The 13,619-nt window shown below is 52.7% G+C and overlaps 3 protein-coding genes across 3 annotated transcripts; 1 reads left to right on the top strand and 2 right to left on the bottom strand.

Moving 5' to 3' along the window:
* Window positions 1-1,143: 1,143 nt before the first annotated feature.
* On the bottom strand, window positions 1,144-3,407 carry DICSQDRAFT_130335 (uncharacterized protein; the record flags this gene model as incomplete). The annotated part of the gene is made up of 12 exons (XM_007371214.1): window positions 1,144-1,301; window positions 1,361-1,591; window positions 1,671-1,728; window positions 2,029-2,230; window positions 2,421-2,445; window positions 2,584-2,609; window positions 2,670-2,721; window positions 2,753-2,770; window positions 2,822-2,870; window positions 3,121-3,168; window positions 3,196-3,274; window positions 3,334-3,407. The coding sequence occupies 12 exons, from the start codon at window positions 3,405-3,407 to the stop codon at window positions 1,144-1,146; spliced, it is 1,020 nt and encodes a 339-aa protein (XP_007371276.1).
* Window positions 3,408-5,345: 1,938 nt separating this feature from the next.
* Window positions 5,346-7,619, bottom strand: DICSQDRAFT_175325 (uncharacterized protein; the record flags this gene model as incomplete). Its single annotated transcript, XM_007371213.1, has 16 exons — window positions 5,346-5,479; window positions 5,540-5,685; window positions 5,754-5,778; window positions 5,836-5,893; window positions 5,957-5,984; window positions 6,046-6,153; window positions 6,208-6,308; window positions 6,366-6,411; window positions 6,467-6,482; window positions 6,540-6,645; window positions 6,698-6,732; window positions 6,795-6,820; window positions 7,088-7,144; window positions 7,200-7,241; window positions 7,294-7,455; window positions 7,510-7,619. The coding sequence occupies 16 exons, from the start codon at window positions 7,617-7,619 to the stop codon at window positions 5,346-5,348; spliced, it is 1,200 nt and encodes a 399-aa protein (XP_007371275.1).
* Window positions 7,620-9,037: 1,418 nt separating this feature from the next.
* On the top strand, window positions 9,038-11,803 carry DICSQDRAFT_184060 (chaperonin GroL). The gene is made up of 4 exons (XM_007371212.1): window positions 9,038-9,260; window positions 9,321-9,371; window positions 9,721-9,781; window positions 9,840-11,803. Exons 1-4 carry the CDS (start codon window positions 9,080-9,082, stop codon window positions 11,329-11,331), a joined length of 1,785 nt encoding a protein of 594 aa, XP_007371274.1. The 5' UTR covers window positions 9,038-9,079; the 3' UTR covers window positions 11,332-11,803.
* Window positions 11,804-13,619: the final 1,816 nt, after the last annotated feature.

The raw sequence follows: 13,619 nt of genomic DNA, 5'->3' as shown, positions 1-13,619 counted from the left end.
TTTCCGCGATCAAAGGTACCTAGTACCTGGTGGGTGATCCTCTCATGTTCGGTGCCACTTCCCGTGCCTCTTTCACTCCAAGCTGAAGGTCCGTGGGCAAGGTCTAGTCCGCGACTTCCACCATTCAGTCTCATGAGCCTTCCCAGAGTCAATGACTATATCGGCAGCATCGTCCTTACCAGTACAGGATGGCATAGGAGGATACGATTGAGGGCGATGTTGACCTGTACGGAAGAATCGCCCGCTGCGTGAGTCATCTTCCTCCATCGCGCAACAAGACAATCGCACATAGTTACCTGTTGCAAGACCCCCATCATCACGCGTCGAAGTATTCTGCTTGACAAGATTTTTGAATGCCGACGCCGTGAGGACGGATGTCCCCGGACAACAGTATTTGCGGTCTGCGTGTCAGCCGCAGAGGGAGGCCCTTTGACAGTCATGGTCGAGAGGAAACTCGAGTCACGGAAGCAGGAACGGTAGTATAGTTGGTATATTCAGAGACACTGGGTAGCGGAGGCGTTGAAGCTCAACAGGTCCAGGATGTCGGGGCGGTGAGAGGTCAGTTTGCATGATGTGCGACAAGCGCGCGCGTCGCCGCCGACGGCGAGCGCGCGGCCCGTGTCATGCCATGTCAGCCTCCGTAGCAAGTTGCTCAAATCCTCTTTGTGCCCCCATCATGTATACCGATCCTTTCGTTTCGTTGTGCAACACTGAGTAACTGGTGGAGATAATCTCCCTTGGGAACGAGGCTGTTGGTGATACTCGTCTATCGAACATAGTTGGCTACTACTAAGTAGCAAACGTCTATTCATCTGACGCTGATGACGCTTCGTAGAGAGCCATATTGACTACGTCTGCTTCGCGTGTCCGACGCGAATTACATGCTGCTGGACGTCATTATAGTGATACATCAACGCCGAAGCCCTGTCCAAGATAGGCTCCCTAAATCTATCAGTTGCAAGTTGCGCGGATACTCTCCGGCTTCTGGATGGGGAAGACCACGATGAAAACCGCCGAAATACGTAGATACGCTTGTCTTGTTCCCAACATTACTCGTATTATTTGCACTGCTTCATCAAGCTCAGAAGGCTTTGATACTGCCTCGCTGACGAAGTAGCGAGTAGGTGTTCACCACGAATCAAGTCAAGGAGAACTAATGCAATATTCATACATGTACACAATCGAAGCATCTTCGTGTGTACTCCCAAATTCCTCTCCATTGTGCTTCGTCAAGATTCGCATGTCAAGCTGTCTGAACCCGCTTTGAGCCCTGTACTGTTGCCGTTTGTACTCATGCTTTGCTAACTTTAGGGAGGACTAGATTAGCTCGTTTCTCGCACAGTCACCGGAGCACACTCACCCTCTTGAGATGTCGGAAGGTCAGATAGCTCCACGGCAACTGCATTCTCGCCACGAGGACCTCCCGAGTGAGGATGGAGCTCTAGGATTACGCCGGCACCGAAAATCTCGGTACCCGTCGAGTGTAAGTTGCCCGATGTCGTACGAAGCGATTTGCGCGTATTCAAGCTGTTCCAATCACATTCAGGGAGGTTAGCAGGAACTTCGGAAGGACCATGATAGATATCATACGCTGCGAGGAGAGTATTTGTATACACTGTGTGTGGCTATCAGTGTGGCGGCGACGCAGACGCAGACATGACAGCACGCACGTTTAGTGGCTACGAAGGACATAGCGACATATATGAAATTGTTTGGTGCGGCCAGCACCTGTTCAGTGATCGCAAATGAGACTGGCTAGAATCTGCTGGCACAAAAGTCCTTACGAATATGAAAATCAGCAGCATGAATGCACTAGACATAGGTCAGATTCGTGACATCACCCCAGTAGGGGGGCATCACCTCGTGAGCAAGCCTGAGGGTCATTGTGAGGTCGAGCCGTTATAAGGAGCATTGAGGCACTCACCAGTGGTGATTGTATAGAGCATCAATGTGTCGAGCATAGAGTCGGTGCTTATAAGCAGACATAAGACATTTTCTCACGCTGCAATCTAAAACAACGAAATGTACCTTTTCATGCCGCTTCTGCTCCGCCGCAGAGCCAGGATCAGTATGGCGGTCAGTGTTGAATCCGCAGCAATGGATATAGCGGCTGCGCAAGCTATGATCCACTTGATCAAGTGTCAATGTGTGTAGTTTCGAACGATGTAATTGACTGACGGGAACAGGAAAGTAAGCTTTGGCCCCTCCTTTGTTCACAGACATGGCAATACTGTGATCGGATTGTAAACAGGAAATTAGACAGAACGAACGACCCTGATACGGCATACCTGCTGGCTGTGGAAGCTTCGGAGAAGGTCAGAGAGACATGCATTTTATGACCTAATTATTACGTTCCTGACCTATCGAGAATCCTACTCGGGCGTTTGTGAATGCGAAGATCATGAGGTGCTGGAACTCACCAAATTGGCCAACGAGCAGTATGACCTTGTATTCAATTGAGCACAGATAGCGCATCTAACATAGATATATCTTACCACAACAACCATCCACGGACGGTACTGTTTGCCAACTAAGCCACTGTGTCAGGGAAAAGACCGTCAAGTGGTCTGGGCGGGTACTAACAAAGGTAGGCTCTGCGAACAAAGAATCTGCGAACAAATTCAATTCGCGCCTCAAGGCGTAGAATTAGAGAGCAAGACATGACGCACGCTTGAGTTAAGGCGACGACAATGCCCTCATATATTTGGTCAGTCAATCGATCTGCAGCACGAAGTAGTTTAGAGTGGCTCACCGACAAGAGTGTTAGGATCTACATGAGTCAAAATCGTGCTTGATCAGTTATAAAGATGACATTGCTCACCTGTAAGATCCTGAAAGACCCAATTCGTATGCATCGCTAATATCAAGGTCTATACAATCTAGCAAATGGTATGGCTCTACGGTGAGGGATTCAAGAGGGCGAGTATGTTCGAATAGCCAGTCACGAGCATGAAGTAACTGCGTCGAGGTTTGTATATGAGTTCTATGGGCTTTAGCATGGACAATGGACGCGAACCATGTATACATTGTTACTGCCGTTTGAAGGCTCTCGATAAGACTATCATGAGTTCGGATGATAAGTGCGAAGTCGGATAGTGAGAATCAAGCGTATCCACTTACACCACTACCAGCACCTATCATGGCAGCCTCAGCGCCCTCCACGTAAGACTTACAAAGATACGGCGCGCTACTTACAAGAAGCTTTAGTAAAAGCCGGTCACCAGGATATGTCTGAAAGTATCGGTATGTCTGATGTAGTATTCCCCCGTATAATCTGAAGGAGTAGCCATTGATCAGACTAGCGAGAACCCCAACACTCAGTGTCGCACCTACATGAGTGAAAAGTACGTTCCGATGAGGATGGCCCCAAAGGAACTGGTGAGAGACGAAAAGGAAGGTTGCGACATTGAGAGGGCAGTTCAGACTGAAGGACAGGTTGTGAGCCGAGTGCCCTACTACCGGGGGATATACTTATGTATGAGAACCATTTCTTCAACGAAGCTACATAGAAGGTAAAGGCATAACCAGAGTGGACGGGATGGAGATGAACACTTCTCCGCATCAGATATGCTGCGGAGAGAAGTGATGGCGTTCTGGAGTGTAAGTAGCCCCACCATACCGTTAGTACTACGTTACTTCAAGGGAGTCACACGTATGCCAACATGCTGTGCCTCATCTGACAGTTTGACTTGGGCTTTGAGATGGCGGGAGGCGAGATGAGGCGCGAATACGACAGCCGTTCGCACGATCGCTTAGGTGTTCAATACTGGTGGGTCGATTCTCCCCAGTCTGCCAGGACAAAAGTATATGCTAAACTGACAAGGGGGATATTGGCCCAAAAATATGGTGGAGATTGAAAATCACTCTCGCATGTTGCGCTGCCCAGGGCCAACAGCACTTTCCCAGCGTCGAGAGGACCAGGGCCACATCCCGTCATCAACGCTCTCAGGCTTGACTTGCTTCCTACTCTCTCTTGTGCATGCACTTCACTTTTGTGCTCCAATTGCTGCAAATAATCTTCAACAGCCCATGGAGAGTCTTGCGAGCTCACGTCTGTTATGTCGGTTGTTCTGTTTCAGTAACTCTGTCTTGCCTCGGCCTCATCAGCTTTTCGTATTTTGATCCTAGCGAAACATTAACCTCAGACTTCATCATGTCATAGCCCTCTGGAACGATGGTACATCGTCACTGGTGGCGGAGGATCAGTCGGTGTCGATCAGTATAGCTGTGGAGGCGAAAACTCACGTCCGGTGCGTTCTCTGTGCCTTTGCTTCAGCTGCGTAGCTCGCCGCGTGGAACACTGGTTCTCTAAAGACAACACCTTTCAGGACTCGCTGCTCCCCACACGTGTTGCCTCTATGCGTGCCGCTGATTCCGCTGATTGGTAGGCTGTGCCTTCCGCAGTGTGCTTATATGCTCTCCACCACGCGTCTGACTCTGTCGCCGACATATCTCAGCATCCGCCTTTCTTTTCCTCTACATGGACGGTACCATCTCATGCTTTCTAATTCAGGTCGACCGCCTGTGTGGCTCATCGTGAGAATGACCTCAAACTTAGATCATATCTTGCGAACACTACTATCCAGGCACACTCCAGCAATTTATTGACAGATCATCCCGCAATCAAGAAGTCCCATGAAGATGGACTTTACGGGAACTGCGGTCAGCCACGGTACATCCTTGGGCATTCGAGATTCAGTCCACATAAGTATGCAGCGCTGCCTTGCGGTAGATTCCAGTCGCTTTCACACTGAGTCCTCTTTGGGTTCTGAGCCCCTTCAACGCGGGCTTGGCAACCGACACGACCTGGTCACAAGTACTAGGCTCTTTGCGACGGCGTGTCTATTCACCTATCAGGGATACCCCAGCTCTCTCTTCAAGCGATAGTCTCAAGCGATAGTCGCCACGAGCATTCATCAATATGGCGTCCGAGCCGCTCCCGCTCACCTCAGTAGCACAGTCAACTAGCCCAACACACCTCAACAGCGGCGGAGGCTGAGAGGCATGCAGAAGTCGTAGTGTTAGGTCTTGTAGCTGGACGACTCGAATCATGGAGGCAATGTTCGCTCGATACCGATCGTAGCATGAAGATGAAGGGCCAACGAACCGGACATAAGCTGTTCGACGCATGCCCAGTTTGGAGAACCACCTGCGCGAATAAACGGCGGGGACAGCGAATTCAAACACGATGTCGACTCATTGAATGATGCAGTCACGTCACCGAGTTACAAGATGAGCGTCCAAGCTAAATAAATTGCAGTAGCGACGTGGATACGGCGACGTAACAAAGGCTCAACTTGCCTCTTCTGAAAGGAAAGGCCTGTGTGCCCATCGCCTCAGAATTCCTATGCTGAGTGGCATGGAGACCCAGGTTCGGGCTTCGGAGAGTATCTCGCCTCGACATCCACCGCGTCTTTACACGAAAAGTTGCTTCCGTGGTCCTCGATTTCGACTGTAGAAAGCCGGAAACCATCGTCGTCTGATAGCACTCGAAGTCGGCATGAAGTTCGGAACCTGACAGTGACATGAGAACGCTCACCTCCAGGCTGGTCTGATATATCAGGCAGCTCGATTGCGACTGATTGGTCGAATGGCGTGCGAGACTGCTGCACGTGCGTACCGAAGATTTCCGTTCCACCAATATTGAGATTGACCTGGTCCCTCAGCGACTGCCTCGAGTTCAGTCTGTTGAGGCTCCGAGGTCAGTGCGAACGAACAAGCGTAGATGTTCACTTGACTGAAGCGAAACTCACGCAGCGAGAAGCATGTTCGCATATACTAGGGTGAGTGCGTCAGTGCGGAGCCTTTGAGAGGAGTGTGCGCACAATGACGTACATTTCGTGCTGACCAATGAGACTCCGGTGTAGATGAGGTCTGCTGGGCGCAGAACAACCTATTCGAGACCGGAGCGTAGGTATTCAGATTTATCCTTGTAAGCAGAACTAGAGTGACGTACAAAAACGAAGAGTAGTAACATCGATACACTATATCTCTGTTGTCAGATTCAAACGTTCCTATGGGCAGCCCCGGCCTGGCCGGCCTTACCTTGTCAGAAGACCTAGAGGAAAGGTAAGATAAGAAGGGAAGCGGACCTCAACGAACTCGCCTGTGGTGATGGTGTATAGCACTAAAACATCCAATGTCGAGTTCGTACTATGAACGTGATATGAGCGTTCGGTTGCTCTCGCGATGCCCGCTGGCGTCTACCGTTTAAGACTACTTCGGCCCTGGAGTAGCGCCATGATGAGTACGGTAGTCAATATTCCGTCCGCGCAGACCGCCATGGCCGAGGCGGTCGCAATGATCCACTGTCAGACAGCGTCAGGAGGTGACATTAGGGAGGGGATTCCTATCAGTGTGCTCACCGTATACCGGACGAATGCCGAAAAACCTCGATCCGAGAGGGAGATCCTGGCAAATGGAGTGAATGCCTTCATCAGAGAACTAGCTTAAGAACGAAGCATACTCTACTATAGTAGACACTGGAGAAATCATTAGCATGTGATCGTCGCTGCAATATATCAGGTTCAAAGGCGTACCGACGCAGAAGCCTGCCGATACGGGTAGGTGAGCATGGGTGTCATCGATCCAGACGTGAACACCTAGGAAAAAGCGCGCACCGAATTCTCCCATCAAGAACAGTATCTTGACGGGTGATATTAGAGCGATCCCGCTGCATATTCGCGAGAGTACGTACCGCAAGAGAAACCCACACTCTGAAACGTTTGCCGACTGGAATAATTGCTTAAATTCAATGTTGTGTTGAAGAACGATGCTAGCGTGAAAATACTGACAAACGTAGGCCCGATGGGCGAAAAAGCTAGAGCGGAATTCAGCGGGGGGCGCAGTACGACAGATATGGGTGCTCACGCTTGGGATATGCCGATCACTAAGCCCTGTGGCTAAGTCGGCGTAGGCCCTTGACGAATGTATGGGGCACGACGAACCGTTAGAACTGGTAAAATCTTCTCTCATGAGATGAGAATTGTGCTGACTCATTGGAGGGAAACGTACTTGGAGAGTGCTATTTCCGGGTGATAGGCCATTGATACGCGATGGTCGCGAACTGAGAGGTACAAAGACTCACTGTACGGGATGCTGAAGTATCGAAGGGTCGGCAAAGCCAATCACAAGATAGTAATAGCTATGTGTGATGTGTCAATCGCTTGATTGCGCGGACTGGACGAAGTGCGACTCACCTAGTATGGCAACTGAAGGCCATATGCACCGTCTCGAGGATGCTAGCGTGAGGTGAGCGCTCAAAAGGCTTGGCTGTGCAAAAAATGAACTTACACCGTCGCGTACACCTGGAGGAGCATGACAAGGTAGAGTATCAAGTTAAGGCAGTCGCGCGGTACCGAATCCAGTGTACCCACAGCGAACTTGAGCAAGAGCCTATCCGACGGGTACAAGACATGATAGCGGTAAGCCTGCTGCAAAGTCACACCGTAAAGCCTAGCGGGCGGTGAATGACATGATCCTTTTCATGCGACACGGGAAGGCACCAACATTAGCGCGAAGAACGTCCCGAGTAGTACAGCGCCAAATGTATCGTCGAGGGATGCATCGGCGTGGGAGCCGTCCAGCCGGCGGAGTGGAGTCAAAGACGCAGGAGACATAGTGAAGGTAGCGCACCCAAGAAGCTGGACTAGAATCGAGCTTTTATAGGAGGGAGTGGGGCCACAATTACTGATGACGATCCAAGACCGCTCTGGCGACGCCGCAGAAGGGGTAGCAAACGGGGCCGACGGACATCACTGCTTCCAGACGACTCGCTGCGAAAGCATCGGATAGAGCCCTGGCGGCAAACATCGTTCAGCAAGGGATCGTGACCGAGAATTACTTACGGTTAGCGCAAGAGGCGTCAAATGTCGTAGCTGGGACTCCGGTGACACCGGTGATAGATTGGGTTCGTACGAACTGCTGACCTTGAAATTTGATCTACCGTCGCTCTAGAAGTAAGCAATGCTCTCGGATTGTGATACTAGTGGCGGGCTGGATTCACATTTGAGCGCATCTTCGAGAGGTAGAAGGGGTACGGCCGCATGCTGAGGCTGAGCGGCGTCTCGGGAGTGAGGACAGCCAGCGACGCTGCGGAGGTGCGAGCCTCAGGGTGCCGTTGTTCCCATTAATGGCTTCCATGCTACGGGTCGGTCTAAACCAATAGTGCAGCCATGGAGAACAGGACAGGTGATTGGGTTATGCGCAGACTCGAATAGAGAAGAAAAATTGGGGCAGTGCATGAATTTCACGTTCGTGGACCGCGGCAATAGGCGCTTGAGGGAGGGTGATCCCGGAGTAGAAGTCCAGTTTCTGGCAACCTCCGTTGCAAAAGAGGACGAGGTGAAGTCGATCAGGGTCGCTGTACTTTGGCGGTATGGGACTTAGCTTCAGAAGCAAGTGTATGCCATTTTGAATACGTCTTCAATACGGGACAGTGCAACAATATTGTCCATTGAGCATGGCGCAGCGGGAACGGATAAATCACCGTTAAAGAACAACGGACAGGACTGCCGAGATTAAGAGTGGCCGTGTGAATGAGGGCTGACATACTGATGGAGGTCGCTATCAGCATGTATGCTATATGTCGTGAGGACGCAACCTATCCGACCCCACATCGAATGAATGCGAGACTGGTGAAAAGCATCGTCCACAATGACTGCCAGCATAGATGAAATGCAGCCTGGGGTACAGAGTTCAGTGTACAGTTGGGAGGACTCACTGAAGAGAGCGAATTGGGAGACTCACGAAGCAGATCCTTCGGGTTTGTAACTTGAGGTCATGACAAGTGCTGATCAGCGACGAGCAGTGGACTGGGTATACTTGATGCACTGATTTCGCTTAGAGACGTCGAGGAGAGGAGCAAGCCCGAGCTGCCTTTCGTCCGAGTCGGATGACGGCGACGAAAGGGCGAGAACGTGTGTGACAGGGTGTGACCGTGATTCTAGACACTTCTGTGGGAAGGCGGACTTAAGCGTCGGGAGGCCAAAAATTGGGCGCGAGTCTGCGCTCTCTTCCTTACTCCCTCCTCCTCGTCGTTCTCGTCATCACCTCCGTCGCCCTCGCCCCCGCTTTCGCCATGCACCGTCTGTCCAACGCGTCCTCTTCTGCTGTTCGTCGCACTGCCCCGAAGGCCGCGAAGCCTGTGCTCAAGCGCGGCGCCCACAAGGAGATTAAGTTCTCCAACGAGGGTCGGGCCAGTATCTTGAACGGTGTCGACATCCTTGCCAACGCCGTCAGCGTTACTCTCGGTCCTAAGGGTACGTGTTCAATCAACTGAACTGGTGCAGGCCAGACGCGACTGACACGTCCATCTTCAGGTCGCAACGTCATCATCGAGCAGCCCTTCGGTGGGCCCAAGATCACCAAGGGTGGGTACTCTCCAACTCTTATTTGTTGATCCCATAGCTCGTGAAGTACTTGTACGGAATATGCACTCCGTTACGAAGGCATCAGGGTTCTTGAGTAGAGCGTCGTCCACGCGGGAGAGCTCGGATGACGTGTGAGATTCGCGTACGCGCGTTACTCAGCCTTCCTTCGACACTCCTGCCCGGCCTGTTGAGTTCACACCGACGCGATTTTTCACGCCATCTGCTTCGTTTTACACCTCTTCCGACGCGTCTCATCGCTTGTAACGAGCGCGCGGCTGCAACGAGTCTTACAGACGCTTTCTGTCGCTTCCCCTATGGCGCGCTCGCATATACTTACGCAGTGTCGTAGATGGTGTCACCGTTGCAAAGTCGATCACTCTCAAGGACAAGTTCGAGAATCTCGGTGCTCGGTACGTTCCCCCAAGACTTATTCTGTCCTCGTCACCACTAATACCCGGTTCCCCACAGTCTCGTCCAGGACGTCGCCCAGAAGACAAACGAGATTGCTGGTGACGGTACCACTACTGCGACTGTCCTTGCCCGTGCAATCTATGCCGAGGGCGTGAAGAATGTCGCCGCCGGCTGCAACCCCATGGACCTCCGCCGCGGCTCCCAGGCTGCCGTCGACCGTGTCGTCGAGTTCCTTTCCAGCCACACCAAGACGATCACTACTACTGCTGAGATTGCTCAGGTCGCGACTATCTCCGCCAACGGCGATGCTCACGTTGGCAACCTCATCGCTCAGGCCATGGAGAAGGTTGGCAAGGAGGGCGTTATCACCGTCAAGGAGGGCCGCACCATCGAGGATGAGATAGAGATCACTGAGGGTATGCGCTTCGACCGCGGCTTCATCTCCCCTTACTTCGTCACCGACGTCAAGAACCAAAAGGTGGAATACGAAAAGCCCCTTATCCTCCTCTCCGAGAAGAAGATCTCGTCTATCAACGACATCCTCCCCTCGCTGGAGATCGCTGCCCAGGCTCGTCGCCCCCTCATCATCATCGCCGAGGACGTCGACGGTGAGGCTCTTGCCGCGTGCGTTGTCAACAAGCTTCGCGGTCAGCTCCAGGTCTGCGCCGTCAAGGCCCCCGGCTTCGGTGACAACCGCAAGTCCATCCTTGGCGACCTTGCCATCCTCACCGGTGGTACCGTGTTCACCGACGAGCTCGACATCAAGCTCGACCGCGTCACCGCCGACATGCTCGGCTCCACCGGTGCCATCACCGTCACTAAGGAGGACACCATCATTCTCAACGGCGAGGGCTCCAAGGATGCCATCCAGGCGCGTTGTGAGCAGATTCGTGCTCTCATCGAGGACCGCACGACCTCGGAATACGACCGCACCAAGCTCCAGGAACGCCTCGCGAAGCTCTCTGGCGGTGTCGCCGTGATCAAGGTCGGCGGTTCGTCCGAAGTTGAGGTCGGTGAGAAGAAGGACCGCTACGATGACGCGCTCAATGCGACTCGCGCCGCCGTTGAGGAGGGTATCCTGCCCGGCGGTGGTGTCGCCCTCCTGAAGGCGTCGCTCGCACTTGCATCAAGCACACCCGGCGCACACGGCAACCAGCCTGTCTCCCCCGACGCGAAGCCAATCGCCACCGCGAACTTCGACCAGGAGCTCGGCGTGTCCATCATCCGCCGCGCGCTGACGCACCCCTCGCGCCGCATCCTCGAGAACGCGGGCGAGGAGGCGTCGGTCATCGTGGGCACTCTCCTCAACCAGTACGGCGCTTCCGACAAGTTCGCATGGGGATACGACGCCAGCAAGGGCGAGTACGTCGATATGATCCAGGCCGGTATCGTCGACCCATTCAAGGTCGTGCGCACGGCGCTCGTCGATGCCGCGGGTGTCGCGAGTCTGTTGACGACGAGCGAGGCGTGCGTCGTCGAGCACGAGGACCCGAAGGCGGCACCCCCGATGGGCGGCATGGGTGGTATGGGCGGTATGGGTGGCTTCTGAGCGGGCTCTGACGTGGTCGGCGGGGGCGTGTAAGTCGTCTTCGTCGTCGTTGTCGCCGCGCGCCGGAACTCTCCTGTGTCAAAAGTAATACACTGCTGCTTAGTCTTCTACTTTGCACTCGCCCATCGCACACGTCTCATCACATCCTACGTACTACATTGTCGCGCATAGTCTTTGGCTGGTTCTATGTTTTGGTCACCACATGTTGCTACGATATACCTAGATAGTTGCATAGTCTAATCGCTGTCTCTTACATCACTCACGCACTTATCAATATCATGACGCACCCTACTCTTGATCTCTAGCTTGAACAGTCGTCTTGGTGGGACATTGAACGAGGTGGGAACGCGGAGAGTTAAGTGACAGGGGAGATGTCGAATGTTTTATGTTGGCATAGATGACTGAGACGGTCAGCTGCCGTATATCACTCCGAAGTAGTTCGTAAACGCGCTCCAGCTACAAGTAATAGCATATTCCCGGGGGATGTATGACGCGCTTGGCCACAGGGTCAAAGGCTATCTCATATCCACGACTGCGTCATATATAATAGATGGACAGCAATAACGGGCAGAGCCATGTATGACGGCAGCGTAAACAGGATCCAGCGGATGAGGATGGCAGAGGTGAGATGCCGTCGGTCAGTGGTGTCTAGTAGGTACATAGATGCCGAATCCTTGACGATGAATCTCCGGAGAATGGCCCCGGCATCGCCCTCAAGCCAGACGCGAAAACCCGCTAAGGGATGCGGGACGTGAAGCACGGGTCTCGACGTGCCTCAGACAGCTCAAGTAATCTAGTACTTACTAGGTCAGAGAGGATAGGATATGTCGTCCTTGCAGTCCGGCGATGCGTAGGATATATCGCGGGCGATTATGTCGGCATGAGCGATGGTGATGTACAACACTAACGCCTAAGGTAGCACGAGAAAAGGCAGATAAGTGAGGAGGCAACTCAACAGAGAGCCGATAAATATCTGCAATGCGGGTTAGGATGGCCGATAAGAGCCCATGCTAAACATACCCTTCAGGCGGCTGAGGGCGGAAGCGTACCGGTCTCTACGCCATATCTCCTATAGCTAGCCTATTCGAAGTCGATAAGCTTCGGAATGTATCTCTCCTGACATGGTCGGGAGACACATGATGTTCGGCAGTCGACAACCGCCAAACACGATGTCCTTCTCGCGCAGGGGCTTGACGTCGTCACAGATATCATGAGGGATATGATTATGCGACTCGATAAGGTTCCGAGCCGTCTCTCTGAGAACATAGTCCATCACGACCGTGTAGAGCTTCCCATGCGAAATGGAGGAGACAACAAGAGCGGTAGGCGACGGGAATGACTGTTGCTGCTGTTCAAGGGGCGAGTTTGTCGTGAGGGAGCGACGCGAGTCCTGAACCGACTTGGTGGCAATCTGGATCGCTTTGAAAGCTCTCGTCGGTCGCATGACGTCTCATCACCAACAATCGCGAAGAGGGGGCGGACGCATGTAAGTTTTTAGAGCTGCTATTGATCGTCTTGGACGTATCGGCCTAAGGAAGAGGTTCAGAATTTGTCACAGATACTTGAAAGACTGTAGACTTGAACAGCCCACTGTGGAATGTTACCAAGGACGTCTTATTGACCAGCAGGAAACGTTTTCGATGACATCTTTCCTCATGTAGACGCCTGGCAAAGATGCGACTAGGAACTGATCGAGACTGAGTAGTCGAGTAGCCTGAGCAATCCCAGTGCAACAATATAGGAATTGTATTTCTCGCTTCGTTACATTCAGACGCGATCTAGAAGACACTTGAGGACCTTACTAATCACACGGGGAAGGAGGTTTCAATAATTCGCCTACAAACCTCTAGGAGGCGAGGGTGTTCAGGGTCGTCCTTGGATTCTTCATCCGGCTCTTTGTCACCTTCCGACAAGCGCAGCATGACACGCCTAAAAAAGCAGGTCTTTTTCTTTGTCGCGTATGGACTGGGGAGTGTTGAACGGACAGAGCGGGCAGAGATCATGCGAGACTGACGTTGCTGTACTCACGCTTCGCCGCAGAGCATGAATGCGCTTTGGCAGCAGGAATAGGACAAGACGCTAGGATGAGACTGCCGAGCAGAGGTGTATTGTATGTAGACATGTTTCGGAGAGACAAGGGGCAAGACCGAGGGTGATGGCGGGAGAAAGAAATGGAGGAGGGCAAGCGCCCCCCCCACTCTGGCTTTTTCGGCGGTCGAACGACTGATCGCTGATTTGTCGATGCTATCGCGGCTCGATGCATCTTCGCCTGCTGCGTCTTGCTATTT

The sequence above is a fragment of the Dichomitus squalens genome, assembly GCF_000275845.1.
Source record: "Dichomitus squalens LYAD-421 SS1 unplaced genomic scaffold DICSQscaffold_93, whole genome shotgun sequence".
Lineage (NCBI taxonomy): Eukaryota > Fungi > Basidiomycota > Agaricomycetes > Polyporales > Polyporaceae > Dichomitus > Dichomitus squalens.
This window is presented reverse-complemented; position numbering and strand designations above follow the sequence as displayed.